The 19533-nt window shown below is 53.6% G+C and overlaps 6 protein-coding genes across 6 annotated transcripts; 2 read left to right on the top strand and 4 right to left on the bottom strand.

Annotated features, from left to right (window-relative positions):
• Positions 1-3378: 3378 nt before the first annotated feature.
• POSPLADRAFT_1148359 (hypothetical protein) lies at positions 3379-3922 on the bottom strand (the record flags this gene model as incomplete). Its single annotated transcript, XM_024486168.1, has 3 exons — positions 3379-3475; positions 3548-3681; positions 3746-3922. The coding sequence occupies 3 exons, from the start codon at positions 3920-3922 to the stop codon at positions 3379-3381; spliced, it is 408 nt and encodes a 135-aa protein (XP_024337052.1).
• A 3858-nt stretch (positions 3923-7780) lies between these two features.
• POSPLADRAFT_1040522 (hypothetical protein) lies at positions 7781-9405 on the bottom strand. Its single transcript, XM_024477756.1, is given in 8 exon segments — positions 7781-7932; positions 7951-8421; positions 8479-8558; positions 8613-8660; positions 8713-8764; positions 8819-9000; positions 9057-9159; positions 9211-9405. 7 exon segments carry the CDS (start codon positions 9352-9354, stop codon positions 7954-7956), a joined length of 1077 nt encoding a protein of 358 aa, XP_024337051.1. The 5' UTR covers positions 9355-9405; the 3' UTR covers positions 7781-7932; positions 7951-7953.
• A 1034-nt stretch (positions 9406-10439) lies between these two features.
• Positions 10440-12743, bottom strand: POSPLADRAFT_1148073 (hypothetical protein; the record flags this gene model as incomplete). The annotated part of the gene is made up of 10 exons (XM_024486134.1): positions 10440-10742; positions 10824-11004; positions 11049-11135; positions 11194-11413; positions 11466-11604; positions 11663-11768; positions 11821-12263; positions 12316-12425; positions 12479-12593; positions 12645-12743. The coding sequence occupies 10 exons, from the start codon at positions 12741-12743 to the stop codon at positions 10440-10442; spliced, it is 1803 nt and encodes a 600-aa protein (XP_024337050.1).
• A 294-nt stretch (positions 12744-13037) lies between these two features.
• POSPLADRAFT_1058428 (hypothetical protein) lies at positions 13038-14467 on the top strand (the record flags this gene model as incomplete). The annotated part of the gene is made up of 9 exons (XM_024481038.1): positions 13038-13090; positions 13156-13165; positions 13230-13278; positions 13334-13430; positions 13489-13584; positions 13635-13716; positions 13779-13949; positions 13993-14094; positions 14147-14467. 9 exons carry the CDS (start codon positions 13038-13040, stop codon positions 14465-14467), a joined length of 981 nt encoding a protein of 326 aa, XP_024337049.1.
• Positions 14468-14966: 499 nt separating this feature from the next.
• On the top strand, positions 14967-16281 carry POSPLADRAFT_1047718 (hypothetical protein; the record flags this gene model as incomplete). Its single annotated transcript, XM_024479348.1, has 5 exons — positions 14967-15039; positions 15098-15141; positions 15201-15561; positions 15637-16167; positions 16229-16281. The coding sequence occupies 5 exons, from the start codon at positions 14967-14969 to the stop codon at positions 16279-16281; spliced, it is 1062 nt and encodes a 353-aa protein (XP_024337048.1).
• A 289-nt stretch (positions 16282-16570) lies between these two features.
• Positions 16571-19447, bottom strand: POSPLADRAFT_1047717 (hypothetical protein; the record flags this gene model as incomplete). Its single annotated transcript, XM_024479347.1, has 12 exons — positions 16571-16699; positions 16762-16816; positions 16868-16987; positions 17041-17666; positions 17719-17963; positions 18012-18114; positions 18161-18680; positions 18734-18986; positions 19038-19156; positions 19206-19296; positions 19355-19372; positions 19429-19447. 12 exons carry the CDS (start codon positions 19445-19447, stop codon positions 16571-16573), a joined length of 2298 nt encoding a protein of 765 aa, XP_024337047.1.
• Between the last annotated feature and the right edge of the window lie 86 nt (positions 19448-19533).

Genomic DNA, 19533 nt, shown 5'->3' with positions numbered 1-19533 from the left:
CTGCTCTGGATGACTCCTCATTTTGAATTTGTCCTGGAAGCTTGAATAGGGAGTGTATCTACTCCCTCATCGTCATCAAGGACCCTGGCTAGTGCGCCTGTCGATGACTCTGTCTTCCATGCTGATCTTTAGGGCTGCCTCCCTGTCTCGTGTCTCGGGTATACAATGTCGCCTTGTCTTGGCTGCCAATAAACATCTTGCGCGGGCATGCGTCGCACGCAGCTGGCGTGTCTGGCGCTCGGTCTATTCGCTCAACGCCAAACATCGTGTCTATTGTGCCAGATTCCGCCGCGGGCATTTCGTGCGGCGCGCGCTCTCACGTCATCCGTCCGCCGCATCACTTCCCAGCCACCTCGATCCAGTGTACAAGTGTACCCTGTGTAGGGCGCCAGTCGCGACAAGACACCTTCAGGCCCCGCGCTCCGATGTGACTCGCACAAACACACCCCCTCTCTGGTCTTCGTGACGCTCACGCTAATGGCCTGCGAAAGCAAGCCGCATCATCTGCATCATCTTCGAGAATATCCAATTCCGCAATCCACTCCCAGCCAGCCGTGAGAGCATGCTCTATTTCTGTCTACGTCACTTTTCCAGGCGCGGCGATAGACGGACGGTGGTCTTGGCGGCGCAGCTGCAGGTCGCTGTGCGCCTTCCTTCGATCCCGCGGTAAGTGATCAGGGGTCAGGGGTGGGGGGAGCAGACGCGCTGCCCACATACGTACACATAGGTCCGCTTTCGGCCACGATGCTTGACTCGACGTTTGGCTAAGCGCACCTCTGAGGGCGCCCACCGACTGCCCGCCGACCGCGTCTCCCCTTCTCCGCCGTCGTTCTCATGTGTCCCGGCCGTGCGGGCGACGACGGGGCAGCCTGTGCTACACGGATCGCGTGCGCAGCTTCTGCTTCTGCTTTCCGCGCTGCACTTACTGCCGTCTAATCTTGCTATCGCGGGCAGCTGGGCAGCTGCCATTCTACAATCTGGGTCAGGATATCAGGATGTCGACAGCGGCACGCGCTAATGCCACGTCTTATATACTTATACTAGCATGCGACGCGGGTGGAAGCGCAGAGCCTAAGCTTGCGCTTGCGCTTGACTTTTGTTGGTGTTCCCTTGTGCCTAACGACGATGACAGAGCGGTCCCGGTCCGGACGATATCAAGCGCGGAACTCAAAGCGCGGAACTCAGAGACGGGGCCGGCGAGCCTACGTTGGCCACATTTCATGACCCCTCGTGGTGGTGATTCATTCCAAGGTTGGGGAGGGAGGGAGGGAGGATGGGTTCATTTCGAGGAAAGAGGAAATTGTTCCCTGCCGACGGGGTATAGCCTGTACAATAACGTGCGGACGATTCTGGACCCGCCTCGCGTCGGCATGGACATAAGCGCATTAACATTAAATGACGCGCCACCTTCGCCATGACGCCGGAAAGACACCTCCAGCCGTTATTCGGATCAGCAATAGGCGAAGAGCGAACGGACAGTTATGGAGAATATGTTCTACGCATTCTCTTTAAGATAGAACAACTCCAACATGAGCCACCGCAGCTGAGCAGCTGTTGGGGGCGCGATGGGCGGGATCGAGATGGATCTCGATCCCGATCGGCGGCAGTGATTGATTGGGAGCCGGAGCGCCTCAGTCAAACCTGTTGTGGGTGTGGCGGCCAGAAGTGCAGGCACGCACCAGAGGACCACCGCCACAGTATGTCCCTTCCCGGCAGTGACAGTTCTCTCGCCTCTATTGCGTGGGGGGTGATTCACATAATGTTTGTGCCCGTCTCATGCTTCACCCATCTCCTGTACTCTGTGGCATGTAGCTGGTGGCGGCGCTAGCCTTACGCATTTAACGAGACTTACCCTGACCCATGTGTTGCATGAGATGGTTTCTGTATACGTATATATTTTTTCCAAAGGAAAACACACCTCGAACGAAAGGAGCACGACCACCCACCTCCATGTCCGGGTATCGAGCTACTCAGCCTTGCGCGCCGTTCGTGCGCAGAACGGCACCAATACAAATCAAGCCCTGCTTTTACTGCGGACGCAGAAATAACACGTCAAAGAGGGTTCCTAAGGCTCTGGGCTGCGTAGCATCCCTAAGAATTCCGCGGCTCCTACGACAAATGAGAGCACATGCCCCGACTATACGACTGATGCTTTCGCCGCAGTTCGCGTGCCCTACATGCTAGCACAATTCGTCCCAGTCTCAGGTTCACCAGTGGTTGGGCAGTCCAGGCCCGGCGTCGAGCAGCCCCGTCCGCTGGTTCTCGCGGCGGAGGCGTGCCGCTGGACACGGATATCCAGGATGCACAAAAAATGTGATTCACTAGCGATTCACTGGTGCGCTGAATCAGGGGTTCGATCAGCGTTTGCCCGTCTCGGTCTCTCATCCCGCGGGCTTCCGTGGCTGGTGAAGAGATATGCTTCTGACTGCCGGCGGGTTCCAATGCCCGTCAGTGCACCCGTAAACTCACGGAAACCTGAGCAGAAAATCGTGGGACCCATATACCTGCTACGAGCCGATTCTCCAAATGGGCAGTTCGAGCTCGCCTTTATGCTCTGTCGTTGGACTTACTGTGCCCTCGCGGAAGCAGGAGGCCCAAGCTCCGAGCTGAAAGCCAAGATAGTGAAAGATGGGGGCGTTAGGAGAGCACAACAAGACATCACCGTGTCCGCGCATACCAGACCCGCGCTCAACAGATGTGACCAATGTGAGACACAGTTCATTGGAAATTGATAATGGAGCTGGGAAATAGTCAAGTATGGTGAAGTGCTATGACAACAGGGGGAACGAGAGGGGTCTGATGCCGTACCATGAGGCGCACCGTGATCCTCCCGGGGTGAACTGGGGTATCTTCGAGGACACACGCTGACACACGTGCTAGTGCCCAACACACAAAAAGGAACACGCAGCACAGAGTGCGCTGGAGAACAGAAGTCCTGCGAGTGCGGCCTTTCTCTACACCCGGTCCCTAAAGGAGTAGGTTCAAAGCGAGAGCCTGTTCGACCCATCTCTTCGAGTTGAAGACCGCAGCGATACAGCAAGCGAACGGCACCGGTGAGATTCATAACATTTGTGAAGCGTGTATACGCATTCGCGGTCAAACCGGCAAATGCCCATCATGGGGGGAGTCCGGAGCCTGACAGGAGCTAGTCAACAAGACACAAACGACGCAGACCAGCACGTACGCATCTCCCATACCAAGCTTGGCCGAGTCGCATTATCCGAGATTTCGTACACGGTTTGTGGCATCAAGGCCCGAAGCGAATATAAGCTTGATATTTCTGTAAGCGAGGAGTAATTCTGGGGATGGATATCACCGACAATAAAGCATGAAGTCCAGATGCATCAGACCAAAAAAGGCAAGAATCAACTCAGTCCATTAAGCACCGCCACCCCAGGAACCTCGTATACGACGTGCTAGCTGAATGTCTCGCTGCATGATTGTTACTCGTTTTGCATGAATAGCACACAAATTCCTATAGCAACAACATCGTCAGAGGAATAGGCGAGATTGACGTATATTGACCGCCGGTGGTATGAGCACTCACGCATCCTCGAATAGATGTACCAAGTAGGCCTCTGTCGCCTCTTGCAGTGCCAATATTGCGGAGCTTTGCCATCGTAGGCCGGCATCGGCATAGTCGTTCATATCCGTCGTCATGTCCAGCGCAATCTCACGTACCTAGCCACAGCATCCTCAGCATCCGTCGAGCTACACCCAAGACTGGGCGCAAGAAGGTACGCACTACACGCGAAAACGGCAGTTTGCGAATGAGCAAGTCTGTGCTTTTCTGATATTTGCGTATTTCACGCAACGCTACGGTTCCAGGTCGGAAGCGTTTTTCTGCGCGCGGCCAAACGTCGAACTGAGAACTGTGCAGACACAGACATATACGCACTACGATGAGCTCCTTGGCCGCCATCCGCGCCGCCACCGCCACCGCCACCTCCGCCTCCGCCGCCGCCGCCGCCCCCACCGCCGGCCCCACTTCCACGGCCTCCGCCACTTGAACGTCGAAGCTTTGGAGGTTGCCCTCCCGTGCTCTTGCGGGCAGTGGCTGAGCGTGACTTCTTCGGCATAGGTGGTGGTGTCGCGTCTGAGCTATCCTCCTCTTGTATCGGCTGCTTGCGCTTAGCTTTCTGGACTGTCTGCGCCATGGCCTGAGAATTAGGGCAAGCTGCGGTCACTTTCTATAGTAGGTTGCAGAGGTCGCGTTAGTGACCGTGTCTTGGGTACGTTGCAGAGCTTTATCAGGAGCAAAGAGGCAAAGTCAGAGATGCACAACGTAGAGAGTACAAGATGAGAGGTATCACAAGAGGCACGAGCGCGTTATGGGGTGAAGACAGCAGCGACGGTCGACGCGATCGGGTTGAATTCGAACAAGACGCGTCGTCCAAATACGGCATTTTATCACGTGCATGACGCGCAAGTGGCCGCGCGACTCGACCTTCCGCCTTTCAATTGTCCGCGGCATGTGGGTGGCCCTTATATTGCTTGCAGGCCCTGCCGCAGCTCTTGCTCTCTCACTCTCTTCCTCCCTCCACTGCGACAATCATGACTACCGTGACCGGCTATTACAGATTCACTGATATTTTCTTTGAATGGTGCGTATTCTCATCAGGTGGTGAATAGCGCGATGCTCGACTAACCGTAGATCCACCAGGTCTAGGGTTCTACCGCAAGCGAAAGATATCGGCCCTTTGAAAGCTCTGCTTGCCCACGAAGCGCTGGTGCATCCTGATCACCCACTTAAGAAGCCTGGCGTTGACGGACTCGAGCTTCACTTGGGTGTGCTTGTGATTTCTTTGATACGCCACAGTCATAGCTTACACAACCTTTTTGCGCCACTCTTGACTAGGCACATTTGCTAATGGCGAGATGCGTCTGCTCTTTTCGTCTGCCCAAATCGAATACATCCAGTACTGGCTTCACGCCATGGGGCTGACGAACCCCCAAATCCCGATCCCATCTTCTGATTATTTGATACAAGCGAATGATCTCACGAATTGTTCCCCTGTCGTGTACAAAGACTTAACGGCGCTGAAGAAGGCCAACAAGGTATGTGCGCAGACTTATGCTTCTTCCAGTAGCACTCACCATAAAGCTTCGGCAACTGGTCACTCTGGGTAGACAATCGAAAAGAACAATAAGCGACTCAAGGCGACAGGAACTCTACTGGCCGCACGTCGGCACGCCTTTGAAAAGATCCGCACATTCTGGGCCGCAGGTGTCGGCACATGGTGTGCCATTGATTTCGAGGCCTGGGATCGTGACCACAAACTGCTCACAGAGTTCGGGTGGAGCTTGGTTCGCTGGGAGGGGGATGACAACGCAGACGGTGAAAAGAAGCTCATCGAGGAGGAAGGGCACTTGATAGTAAAGGAACGCAGAGGATACACCAATACATACGTACCTCAGTACCGTGACGTAAGTCAACCTCAGTTTTCGGTACATACACTCAAGCGTACCATTGACACACCCCTTTCAGCATTTCGGGTTTGGACAGAGCGAAGACGTGGACAAGACCACGTTTGCGCAGCGCATTCGGGACCTCATTACTATGCATCGTGCGGCTGGACCATTGTTCTTGGTCTTCCACGACAGCCACCAAGACATAAAGTATGTCACGACCGTTTTGCTGGGTCAACCGTCATTGATTGTTACCAGGTACCTGCGCTCGGAGGCGGTACAAGCTCTCCCTAACTTCGACTATCTTCTTCCCGATCAAGTGCCTGACTCAGGCATCTATGTAGTGGACACTGCGGACTTGTTTGCGGCCCTAGAGGGTGACGCAAGCGGCAACAGGCGTGCACTGGAGCGGGTTTGCAGGCACTTGCAGATCGATACCAAGTTTCTGCACAACGCTGGTAACGATGCTCATGTCAGTCTCTGTTCGCCCATCCCTGCCACGCTCTCGTTCTAACTAGTGATATCGCCAGTACACTATGGCCGCCATGCGATCGATGGCCTCAGGAGACCCGGTCGACGAGCAGCGCGAAAAGCGTTGGCCTAACCGTACGACTAGCACGAACCCGAAGGTCGAATTCAAGGCCTGGGAGGAAGATTCTGATTTCGATGACGAGAATTTCATGCCAGTGGATATGAATGCGCGTCTAGAGAATGGCGAAGAGACGACTGATAACGGGTTTGATCTCTGACATAGTAATGTAGTTCTAGGTCTGCGGTCTGCCATGCGCTTGGCTCAACCTTCCGTCGCTTGCCATGTACGACTAGCTGTGTGTAGAGTATTGAGAATGTAGCCACGATGTACTCCGAATCCCGCGTGTAAGACGCCTTTGAACATGTACCTTGCCGCGAGAAGACCCCGCCACACGGTGTATCCATCTGAGACGCATCCTCTGCATCGATCTTGTCCCCGTGCACCCTGCACTATTTGTAACGCCTCATCCCTTGAGCGAGTTTATGGGCTCACTGATGCCAGTTGTGTCCGGGATCGCGCGCAAATCCAAGTCTACGAAGAAGCCTCTTCTGTCTTTCTTCCGGAACATTGGTTCTTTCTTGAAGTACGATATTCTGATGTCTCGATGGAAGCATCCCTTCCACAGAATCGTGCGCTGTATCATATGATACAATCAGTAAATGTTACCTGTACGATATGTATTTTGCACCATGTAACCCAGAAGCAACTTGAGCTCTGTCCCCTACCCCCAAAGCGGCCGCACTGAGGTGCCGATAGCAAACCGATGGAGAATGAGCGACCGGCCAGTGGTGGCGCTTTCACCAGTCCGTAGTCACCTAAGTACTGGATAGTGATACATCCCTGGTGCTTTCCGTCCACTCAATGTACAACTCCCGCTCCCGCTCCAAGTTTCGCCAAACGGAGACGTGTGCCGTTGACACTCCGGTAATAGATCTGAAACTCTGGCTCGCGATGTCTTCGCCGCCACGCCGTTTCCGTTAATATTCTATCGCCGATCAGCCTTCGGTCAGTCACACCGTACTCGCGTATGTACCAGACGGACATGCAACGACTCATTGGTTATCTGTGTACTCCCAACGAGTGGGCCTATGGTGCAGCACACGCCGCTGTCATCTCCGATTGGATAGATAACAGTGAGAGATAACTATTCTGAGTGGATCATGCAAGACGTTCTTCTGCGATGTCAATGGGAAGAGGGAGTGCAGACGGGTCCTGGCCGAGGTTCACAGCAGATAACACACGTGTCAAGCTTCGCATCACGGTGATGAACATCTTCATATCGGCCCAGATATTGAGAATGGGAGAACAGATGATGCCGTCAAGGCCGCCGACACAGACTTCAGATTCCAAGATGAAGAGGGCAGCGGAAAGTAGAAGACAAAGGCAAATGGGTGAATGCGTTCCAGCAAATCTCGTGTTTTGTATGGCTAATACATGGATCTTGTTCCAGGTACTCTGGGACACAGACCATCTGAATAGGTAAAACCTGTGGATATTGCTGGTCAGATAGATACCTCTGACGAAAGGATGCCTAAATCAAATTTGGAGAAGCCGAAGTATGGCAGCGCTTCTACAAATCCAGGGGTGTCGAAGCTGTGCCTCGGCCGTAGAGGCTAACCCAGTAAGGATATATACATCGACATTCTCCTGCAGCGAGCAATCCTCGATGTCCACGTACCAGATATCTTGTGGCATTTGTCGTCAACTTTTCGCATGTCGAGCTCTTTTGGAGACAGTGTACTGGAGACAACCTCGAGCTTTTGTAGCTCTCTTTACGTCACCAGTGGTCTCTGAGAGAGCGCATCATAGAAAAAATCTATGAACCTGGGACGAGTTATCGAGGAGTAGCATTGCCCAAGGAGGTTAAGCAGACGCAGGAGGTACGGATACAGTCAGGGGTCGTAAGTAAAGTCCGTAAGTGAATAACAGAACGTAAGTTTCTCGCCACACAACCTCTACAGGACTGGGGACACAGAATGCATCAGAGACATTGACGGTCATTAGCAATCAGTTTACGCATCACCGCGCTCCGGGCGGACGAAAGAAGAAGAAGCGGCCATGGGGTCGTATGGCCCCGCGGACGCGTCAAACTTGTCGTGGTCGAGGGTCGGGACGAGCGAGCGGCCTTTCATGTCGGGGCGGATGAACGACTTCTCACCGCGCTTGCGGCGGTTAACGAAGAAGATGGCGCCGAGCACGACGTAGCCGAGGCCGAGGACGCTAACGACGGCGATGAGCGCGATGGTGACGGGCTGCGTCGTCGCGTGGGTCGCCGAGAGGTTCGACGGGTCCGCGACGGCGCCGAGGATGCTGCGGCTGTAGTTCGTCGACGTGGAGGTGGCCTTGGAGGTCCATGCGGATCCGGTGGGGAGCGCGTTCGCCGAGACACGGGGAACTTGCTCGGCGGTGGGCTGGACGCCGATGTTGATACCGCAGCGCTGGATACACTCTGCGGACCCGAACGCGACGTCGTCGGGAATCTGCGCAGGTACAGACGTCAGCCCGGGAACGTTAATGTGTAGGGGCACATCACATGCCTTTTCAGCGAGGCCAGCAACTTCTTCTACACCGATTTCGCCCAGGGACGCTGCAACGATGCTTGGAGGCAAGCCGAAGACTAAGGTGTACATGATCAGGTATAGAACAGTGAGACGACCACGGTGATACTCACGGCCCTGAGCGGCTAGCAAAGTGCCAGGATCCTCCGAGTTCAGCGCGGCTGGTCAACCTGGTAAGAACGGAGACAAAACATTGATTAAATGTAAACTTACAAACAAACTGCACAGGCTCGCAGTTATCGTTGAACTGGAAGTGGATCGAGCCCTACAGCGCTTGTGAGCCAGCGTACAATCCATGGCCAATGCTACAATTACGAACCTGAGGCAAAATCATCGCCTTACCCGCAGTAACGTTGTTCATGATGAAGCGTGAACCAGTCTCTGTCAGCATGCCGGACTGGATGGAGCCATTGACTTGATACAGGAACTCGGTCGCCCGGGGATGCATATGAGGGGTGTTCATCCCGCAGGGTCCGAGGAAGCCCGCCAACAAGGCAATACCTAAAAGATTCACCATCAGGGGGTCGCTCGACAATGCGAAGTGAGTCAAAGCTCACCGTTGCCGACCAAAGCAGGGAAGTCGCTGACAGAGGCAAGAACAAGATGACCTGCAGCACCTTGAACCACTCCGCCTGGTGGATTCAAGAAGTCAAAAACAAACTGCAGTGTAGCATTAGCGTTGTGTTTGATTTATTGAATGATACTACACACCTCAGAATCCTGAGGCAGATCCGCGATGCGGTCGACGTGGTCAGTAGCCAACTCGAGCTCTTGAACCAGAGACGCAGTAGCAGTCGTCTGAGCGAGCGCGCCTGCAGTGGCGAAGGCCAGGGCTAGCAGAGAGGATGCCAACATTATTGCGACAAATTTAAGAAACTAGAATTGAAGTAGGCTACAGTCGTAAAGGGGTGGGGGCCGCAATGGGGACCAACCACATGTGAAATGCCTCATTTTATAGGGCACGCAGAGCGGCTCAGACACAATTGTGTCTCCTGAAGCTGCATGCAGGCGGTGTTCTCTGCCGTCACTCCTACTGAAGCCAATCAAACTCGGTGAGCCGGGTGCTAACCTGTTTAGGTAAGAGGCGTCTAAATCCTCGACTCGGTCCAATCGCGTAGGTCACGCCCGAGCTGAATCACCATTTCGAAGAAGGAAAGCTGTCCGAAACAGGAGCCTTGCAAGTCTGAAACATCTCGACGCCATATCTATCCGTCCTAGTCGCTGTTTTGGGTCGCGCCTCTCGGTGCGATCTGAGACCCCCGATGCCCCTCTCACTACGAGGTGGGCGGCGAGCCCGCCAATAATAGGGTGCACTATATTTGCACAACGAGGTGGTACGCACCCGTAAGCACTGACACGCTGTCCATCTTTTGAACCATGAAGCTTCGATGAATTCCACATTTTCCCCCGCGTGAAGACACTATTGACAAATTGCCGCAATTGCCGATCTGAAAAAACAAAAAGCTTGTTAGAGGGCACGCGTCTAGTGCAGGCAACTACCGCGTTGTCAAGAGCTTGTAGGAACCCCGCGTACCAGAATTCTTAAGCACAGCCTCATCTCTGTGGGGCCATGTGCGCGACCACACCTTCCACAAATCATAAACCCGTGTCCGCGCCGGATGGATATCCGCCGATTGGTCAGAGTCGATGATGTATCTCGCACCAATAAGTATACAGGATCTTGATGCAGGCCCAGAGCGCGAATCTTATTGGTTTCAATGGCGACAGGTGCGTCCTGAACCTGAATCGCACCTCCGAAAGTACGTATGGTTAGATGTCTTTGAACCTGGGAAATGTGAGCGTGTTGAATGACAGCGGGCGCACTGAGCGCTATGCTTGGCATTATGTACGGCAGTGACTCACTATTGCACAACGCCTCAACTTTGGTAAGGCGCTGATAAAACCGAGGCACCCGCCGCACGCTAGTGAGGCCTCATGTCTCAGACCTCTGGGCTCAGCTCCCGCTCCGCGCTCCCAACACTCTTGCCCCTTCGCCCGTCCCGTTCCCTTCGTTTCAGTTGGTCCCACCAGCGAATCAGCCTTCTTTCAAACCGCTCCACGACGCTAGCCACATAGCTCTCGTTCACCCCGGACCACTGTGCTGCTCGCGCAATCACAGTCTCGTACTGTTCGGGGAGTGCGCCTAAAACGTCCTGCGTGTTGAAGACAGCGTAGGCTTGGCCTGGAAGGAGGCCGGTGGCGTCTTCGTTCAACGGCATAGGAGGAAGTGATGCACGTTGTGCCTCATGGACATCCCTCAAACTCGCCGTCTGTGCAGAACGAGGGGGCTGCGGCCTTAATGGGAAGAATCTCATGGCAGTAACGCGCTCTTCAGGAATAGAATATCGCTCAGATATCCAGCTCCATGGTAAGCGGTGAGCCAACGTACCATCTCTCTGGTCTTCACGAGGTAGCAAAGCTGTCTCGCAGAAGTCGAGGTATCTGTCAATCGCAGAGTCGTCCAAATCCAGAGCCGATCTACGATGTTTAAGTGGCCGTGTATGTCTGAACCGAAGAGAAAGCCTTACAACTGTGCCATGGCAGAAAACTCGAAATGATCCTCATGCTTTTCGTCGACCTCCTTGATGCATTGAAGAAATTCCGTTAATAATGGTAATGCACACGCAGGGTCCTGTCTGTCCTTCGGTAGTCTGCGATATATGAATGTGATCAGGCTGAGGGAAATACATGTACATCGGGCCACCTTGCCTTTCCTTGCCATCAAGACCGTAGACCATTTTGAGGACGACGATCACAACGGATATGAGCGCGACTTCAGGCACGATGCTATCGTACTTATGAAACTCAGGATCGCGTTTCTTGGTGCGCGCGAGCGGGGAGGCTAGTGATCGGTGTAGCATTACAGGCACCGAGAGAACGCGCGCCACTTTTTTTGACATCACATAGAGCGTCGCTGTGGAAGGGCGTCAATGTCGTAGTTCAGGCCATGTATGATCGGGTCGTACGTGTCCCGCAAGTTGCACGCACGGCTCTCCAGAGCAACGGAGAAGAATTCATTTCGGGCGTGTACACTCCGTACTCTGAGTGCATCAACCGTGCAAGCCTAGAAGCGAGCCCGTGGAGAAGAATGGGTGACGGCGCGTGCTGTATCAGTGTGTTTGAGCTTGAGCTGTAAAGTGAGGTTTATGGGTATGTCCCATACCTTCGGGGACAACGCCTGTACGACGTGCTTCGTCAGATGCACCGTCAGGCCTGCTGGAAGCAAACGTGTGGGATCCATATACGGCAGCTTGTATGCCTCAATCAGCCTGCGTGATCGGACTCTCCGTGAGTGCAGACTTGATGATAAAGATCACACACTTGATGAAGTCCATGTGTGTGACGGGAAGGCGTAGCGTCCAACAAGCTACTATTAACACAGCGATAGTGCTTGCGGGAGCGTCAAATTGCCGATCAGGACGTTTCTTCTTGGCATTTTCAGTAGGAGCCCGAGGGCGAGGTGCATCTTCCTCTGAGGAAGAAGTTTCAGAGTTCTCCCGCATGAGCTCGGCAATCGCGGGATCTTCATCCTCTTCGTCGCTCGCAGATGAAGAGGATGAAGAGGCTCGCGCAGCATCACCATGGAGTTCTTCCGCTTCTTGCTCGCCATCACTAGCGTCGTCTGGAGCCAGCGTGCTTTGAGGACGAGCTCTTGCCTCGGATTCTTCCGTAGTTTCCCGGTCTTGCCTGAAGCGAAGGGGCTCTGCTGGTGGTGGCTTCGGCAGGAGGCTAAGATGCAACGCCCATATGTCTTTGCATATGATCTAGCATTTTACTCAGGTGGGCAGCACTGATGAACGCTTGGCATAGAGATACCTCAAACTCGGGAGGTAAGCCCCACGCTTCGATGAGAGCGCTGATTTGCATACGCAAGATGAGCTGCAAACACTGAAAGTAGTGAAAGCGCGCCCGTTCGCCATGGTATACTATCGCTGGCGTAAGTGAATGATACGTTGTGAGAGATGCGCATGCTGCGTACGGTTGGGGTCCGCCTTGCTGAGCTTTTCTCGTTTCTTCCTGACGGACTTGAGCGTCCTCTTCCGAAGGGCATGTGGACCAAGCTCCGTGACTTCCCTTGTTTCGTTCCTATAGTTCTACGCGCCAGCTCTACTCACAGATCCTGTATGGCCCACGTAAGGACATACCTGGAGAACATGGCCTTCACTGCATGTGATGAGCCCGCTGGATGGTTCCTTATGCCATTGCTTTGAACCACACACCGGACACCGTCGCTTTGGTGCCATGTTTCTGACCAAAGAAAGCTCAATTCCACACGAATCAAAAGTGCAGCCAGCGACTGGTTCAGGTGAAATCAAGTCGAAGGTGCTTGAAGGTCGTCAAGTTTGCAGACGCCCATTGCGCTTGAGATAACCGCGTGCTAGATCTCCATCCAATCACAGACGTTCCTCAGGAAACAGCATCGGGTGTCTAAGCGCCCATTTCTGCCACCGACTTGAAGTGAACGCGTTTCATTCGCCAGCACTCGCCCTCGCCTTTACGAGGCTGCGAATTGTGCGCTATAGCGAGCACTTTCTACCATGCGACTATTATCTGTGCTGCTCATAGCTGCTCTGATCACGGTCGCATATGCGTGAGTAACTTTCCATGCCAGTATGTATTGGCACTGAACGACGTTACCGCTCGCTTGATGTAAAGTTGGACCAAGGTGCGTGGCTACATGTCTTCTTAACCGTGTAACAACTGTGGTGATACTGACACGTTGTGCATAGGAAGACCATGAAATCTTCGACCTCGTGAGCGCGCTAGAGGCTTCAGAAGGTGCGTGTAGAGTCCGCGCCATACCGTCGTATAGTTAAACATATGCACATGGTAGGCAGGGGAACGACATTCTACTCATGGCTTGGGGTGTCTTCCACGGCTTCCACCAACGAGATTTCCAAGGCGTACCGCAAGAAGAGCGTGCAGCTACAGTGTGTATTACTCTTATGCGGTCCTTTGCCTTACCTTTGACACTCTTGTCATCATTAGTCCTGACAAGAATCCGGGTGTCAAGGATGCACATGAGCGGTTCGCAAGACTTGGTGTGATAGCGAAGATGTTGAGGGACTCAGAAGGTCGCGAACGGTACGTCTCGACCCATTGTCGAATTGTGTCGCTAATCGCGTGCAAGCCAGCTATGACTTCTTCTACAAGAACGGCGTGCCAAAATGGAGAGGCACCGGATATTATTACTCAAGGTTCAGGCCAGGGCTCGGGGTGCGTGGAGATCAGGCTTTATTAGTTCCTATCGCGCAAGCAAGCTAATGAAAGAATCACAGACCGTCCTGACCTTCTTGATTCTACTCACCTCCGCTTTGCATTATGTGATTCAAAGTCTGAACTTCAAGCGCGATGTACTTCGTATCGAAGAGATCCGTACACAAGCGCGTGCCATGGCATGGGGCTCGAAAATGATACCCACATCTGAAGGGAAAAGGAAGGCAAGTTCGGTACCCAACGAGTACAGATGGCTTTGGTTTGACATGCTTCTAGGTGAAGCTAAATTTGGGCGGTGGACCACGACTTGATGACGACGGCAATGTGGTTTCTGGGAGACTGGTCGATATGGTCGTAGAAGGGAATGATGTCTATCATGTGAGTGGAATACTCCATACAAGTGTCTATGGCCTCAAGGTGTATACTTCAGCCCCAACCCGATGGAAGCCTGACGCTTATAGACAGCAGTAATGCTGAACCTCCGGCACTCAAAAGGACATGGTTCCTGGCACTGATTATCATGCTATTTGACAAGATGACGAAGCGGGCATCACATGTAACAGAAGACGAAGACCTTTCCGCGAATGGCGATTTAGAGGACAGCGACACTGCTCCAGGAACTTCTTCCGATGCTGGAGGAGGCGGGGACGCGACTTCTAAAGGGCCACCTAGACCGGGTACGAAGGGCGGTCGAGTAGCCGCGACTACGATGGCGGGCGGACGGAGACGGAAGGTGGTTAGAAAACGATGACCCGATAATCTCTTGCGGGTGGACGGTGTCTAGATGTTGCCCAGATGAGACTATTTGGTATTTTCGGCTCTCCGTGGTACGAAGAGCTGCAGCGCGCGGTATCAAAGTGGTGCATGGGCTGTCGAACAGGAGGAACAGCTGATCCCCCCTGACAGATGTGGTGGTGACTCGAATGTAGGGCTGGGCAGCTGGGCATTCCCCGCCCAACTAGCTCGCGTCTTCTACTTACCTTCCTGCGGAAATAGATCGCACATGAGTGGTTAGGGTAAATGAAGAGAAATATTCTGGTGAAATTTATTCGATGCGGCGGGCAGAAAGACAGCCGTGGATAAACGCGATGGGAGAGATCACTGCACGAGGATACGAGCGATAAGGCGGAGTGCCCTGATATAAACACGCGTAAACTCATCCTGGCGGCTATCCCTGCGCGGTCCTCCGTTTCTGCATTCCACCACCACCATCTCTCCTGACTCGACTGTCGTCCGCCTCGTCGACAACCATGTCTTTTTACCGCCCCGATCTCCTCGCACCCTACCTGGCCCTCCCCCAGGGTGAAAAAGTTCAGGCTGAGTGTATGATGTCTCGCGCGATCTGCAGGACGCGCTTGAAATGACTCACCCCGCCTCTCAGACGTCTGGATCGACGGCGATGGTGGCCTCCGTTCCAAGACAACGGTCAGTAAGCTTGCAGACGCGTCTACGAGCGTGCTTCATCATGCTCAACTACTGTACAGACCGTGACCAAGAAGGTCACTGACATAGGCCAGCTCCGCATCTGGGATTTCGACGGTTCCTCCACGAACCAGGCTCCTGGAACTGACTCGGATGTCTACCTTCGCCCTGCTGCCATCTTCAAGGACCCTTTCCGTGGCGGTGACAACATCCTGGTCCTTGCGGAGTGCTACAACAACGACGGCACCCCCAACAAGACTAACTTCCGCCACCATGCCAAGAAGGTCATGGACGAGGCCAAGGATGTGGTCCCCTGGTTCGGTCTCGAGCAGGAGTACACACTCTTCGACGCGGACGGCACGCCGTACGGTTGGCCCAAAGGCGGTTTCCCTGGTCCCCAGGGTCCCTACTACTGCGGTGCTGGTATGTTCCATAAATGGTCCCCTCTCTGCCGCCAGTGGGAACCTAATCACGGACCTTGACATCTGTTTATCGCAGGCACCGGCAAGGTATTCGCCCGTGACCTTATTGAGGCCCACTACCGTGCCTGCCTGTACGCTGGTGTGAACATCTCCGGTATTAACGCGGAGGTTATGCCTGCCCAGTGGGAGTTCCAGGTCGGCCCCTGCGAGGGCATCTCCATGGGTGACCACCTCTGGATGGCGCGTTACCTGCTTGTGCGCATCGCCGAGCAGTGGGGCATCAAGGTCTCCTTCCACCCCAAGCCCCTCCAGGGCGACTGGAACGGTGCCGGCTGCCACACGAACTACAGCACGAAGCCGATGCGCGAGCCCGGAGGCATGAAGTACATTGAGGCTGCTATCGAGAAGCTAAGCAAGCGTCACATGGAGCACATCGCCGTCTACGGCGAGGACAACGACCTCCGTCTTACGGGCCGCCACGAGACCGGTCACATCAATACCTTCAGCTCGGGTGTCGCCAACCGCGGTGCTTCCATCCGTATCCCGAGACACGTTGGCGCTCAGGGCTACGGCTACCTTGAGGACAGGCGTCCCGCGTCCAACATCGGTATGTCGCTTTGTTCAATACACTTATTCACTTATATCTTACACAAATTATTTTATCACAGACCCCTACCGGGTCACTGCCATTATTGTTGAGACGACTTGCCTCGACAAGTAGATGGTTCTCCAGAAGGAAGATGGTCGATGTAGAAGATGTACAATTGAATTGTATAGCACTCATTATCCTGCAGGATTTGGGCGAAAATTTCGCGACGTGTCGTCACCTAGTGTTCATCCACTACCTTCTAATTGTATTGCTATTTCATGCGCACTCCTACATAATCGCAGATTGTGTGGAATATAAGCTACATTCATATCACAACAAGCGTGTACATTAGGTGAGTGAACGAAAAGATATGGATACAAGACCAAGACTGCTGCAAACTACCCATAAATCATCTGACCTCTTAGTACGGCGCGTTGACAATGTTGGAACGGTTGCGGATGTTACGCTGCGGTGATGCAATTGATGCTCTCGTCGGCCTCTTCAGGTTCTTCTTGTTCACCGCAAGGACATTGTTTTGCAACGCAACGATCTGCGAGGTATAACATCAGAGGACTAATATAAATGCGAAGACAGGACAAATGCGTGACGTACAATCTCCTTATCGTCTCCGAATTTGAAGTTGTCTTGTACCACAAAGTCTTCGTATCTAGAATAGAGGTGAGCCTCAACCGCACGGAACATGGAATGAGTGACATACTTCTTGATTTCGTACTTGTCTAGAAGCCCCTTCTTCACCTTTGCAAAGTCCCAAGCAACGACGAACTGTCCTGTGGACGTAACGATGGCGTTCTCTTCCTGCCCCTCGCCCATGTTGAACCTGCATGAACACATCAGATGACAGCCTGACGATTCCCTGTCATGATGGCTGACCTGGCAGGCGTGAATGATACGCTGTTCTCCATGTACGCGACATGTTCCGCCCGAAGCTGCAAGCGACGGGGGATTGGTTTCGCGGTCGCGGGAAAGCTCCGGTCGAAGCCAAGACTGCCCGTATATCGCCCTTCACCAATGAGCGTGTCGATGAGCAGCAAGTACGTCCTCGTCGTGGCCACGATCCAGCGTCCGTTGGCAGTGACGTCGATGCCGATGATAGGATCGCCGAGCGGGGGCAGCGCTGTCTTCGCGTTTTTGCCGATCGAGTCGAACAGCCTAATGTCACCCTTCTCGCTCGCCACTGCCAGCTTTCCTGACTCTGTCGTGGCGACGCCGGAGAACTGGTTCTTGCTGACGTACTGCTTGAACTGACTGTCCACCATCTTGGACCCGGACATACGAGGGTCGATGCGGAAGAGCGCGTTGTGTGACGCACCAATGAGGGTCTGCTGCGCTGTTGTCTGTGCGAACTTGTTGTCGGGTGCAATGTGATCCACATTGATGTTCTCATGCACTTTCCACTCCTCCACAATCTTGCCCCGTTCAATGTCCATACTGAACAAAGAGTGAGGTTCCTTAGGGTTCATCAAAATCATCTTGCTATCTTGCTCGTGCAGCATGACCTACATGAAAGCTCAGAGGCACGCGTCATTTGAACGCACGAAGGATCCATACATGTTTCGGGTTGAACTCCTTGCCTTTGGGTGTTGCGATATTACTGATACTGGCATGGTACTTAACCTCGTTGTCGCCAGTGTGCCTGAAGACGCCGATTTTGTTGCCCCGAATAACGTATGATCGATCGCCCTTATAGCCGACAGTCAGCTGCGAGTTGCGCTCGCCCTTGGCCAGCGGTGGAGGCATTTCGTCCTCCTCAAGTTCGTGCTCTGGCTCTGGCTCTTCTTCATCCTCGCTCTTGTCTGAGAGACAGTCAGCGACGCGCCAATGAGGACCAACGGAGGACCGACCAAGGTCATTCTCAATGTCATCCTCCTCATCCGAGTCGTTCTCGACATCCTGCATTTCGACGTCTTCCACATTTGAACTCATTACATACGCTTGCTCATCAGCCTGTGGGAGGTCAGGTAATAGACCGGTATGACGCCAATGTACCAACCTTGGCTTTACTCCAGGGGTATTGATTCAGGCTCTCCCATAAGGCTTGCGTGAATAATCTCAGGAATTTTTCGTAGGCATCAGACGTGCTGAATCTGAGACACCAGCTACTCTGAAATCCGTTGTCGCTGACATAATTCCAGGTAAAGGATGCTACTTTCGCGGCCCATCGGTGATTCATGTCAGAAGAAATCTTGTGCGCGAGGACTTGGCCCTCGGGTGTGGTCGCGAGTAACCAGAATTCATAAGACCCAGCTGCGGGATTCTGCATAAGCTTTGCTGTCACATCGCGCTGTTTCTCGAAATAGCCCTCGTCGCGGCTCCATAGATATAGCTCAGCTGGCGCAGCAAAGAGTGTAGGCATATCACTATCATCAGAGGCGACGGCCTGTGTTGTAGGCTCAGGGGAAGGAGCATCTTCAACGGCGGGTTTCTCCACCTGTGGAGTCTGCGCCTCCTTGGATGTAGACGCCGTTTTCTTCCTGGAAGACGTCTTGGATTTGGGTTTCTGAGCAGGTGGTCTGAAGCACCGATGTCAATGGCGCGCCAATGCGGGGAAGACGGATGGACCCACTGCCAGATGAATTCTTGCAAATCAGAGTCGGGGATATCGTCTGCGCTCTTCTTGTACTTGCGCTCGTACATCGCCCTATACATACATGTCTCAAAGAAGGCGCGCGTGGGTTCATTAGTCCCAGAGGCGACAAATTCGTAGAATTCGTCCACGTCCCCTTCCAGGTCGCGCCACATGAAACTCGGGCCATCTTCGCCTACTGCGCTCCGGAATTCAAGTTCCTCGCCGATAAGGAAGACGCGCTCCTCGTCAGCTAAAGAGCATAAGCTATAAGCAAGCAACGATGAGTTAGGAATAAGCGCACTCTCTTCCTCATCTTCGAGAAGCTCCTGGTCTCCGTCCTCGAAGACGCGTGTTATTACGAGCTGGAAATGGTGCTCGATTGACGGCACACGCCGGATAGTAGCCATGGCGTCGTTGTAGCTGCAGAGTGTTCGCAATTATTCAGGACAGGCACTGGACAAGGGCTTACATGCATTCTCGAGCACCTCGAATGGTTCCAGAGCGCACAAGATACAGCTGTCCTTCTGATATTTTGACAACCTCGGCTGCGTTGGGATCGTCTGCGGATGAGATCACTCAGCTAAGTAAGACTGGCCAGAGTCGGCTCCAGAAACGCACGCCAGACTTTTCCTATCACTGACGACCCCCACACAGTCAGATATATGCAGCTAGCATGAGTACATTTCACGTACAGCTTCTGAAAATGTTCATAATGGGCGCGGAAGGAAGGAAGATGGGATAGATTGGTATAGGGACAAGTGAAGGAGTACCGGTGACGTTCGCGGTGTGACACAATC

Source organism: Postia placenta (genome assembly GCF_002117355.1).
Source record: "Postia placenta MAD-698-R-SB12 unplaced genomic scaffold POSPLAscaffold_10, whole genome shotgun sequence".
NCBI lineage: Eukaryota > Fungi > Basidiomycota > Agaricomycetes > Polyporales > Adustoporiaceae > Rhodonia > Rhodonia placenta.
Note: the sequence above shows the minus strand (reverse complement) of the source record. Positions and strands in the feature narration are given on the sequence as shown.

Excerpts from the sequence above, each read along its gene's own strand:
- POSPLADRAFT_1040522 (XM_024477756.1), bottom strand. The coding sequence starts at position 9,354 with ATGTTGGCATCCTCTCTGCTAGCCCTGGCCTTCGCCACTGCAGGCGCG. Across the intron at positions 9,001-9,056 it reads CCCTGCTTTGGTCGGCAACG|GTATTGCCTTGTTGGCGGGC; the intron begins GTGAGCTTTGAC and ends TGAATCTTTTAG. Across the intron at positions 8,422-8,478 it reads TTGCTGGCCTCGCTGAAAAG|ATTCCCGACGACGTCGCGTT; the intron begins GCATGTGATGTG and ends GTACCTGCGCAG.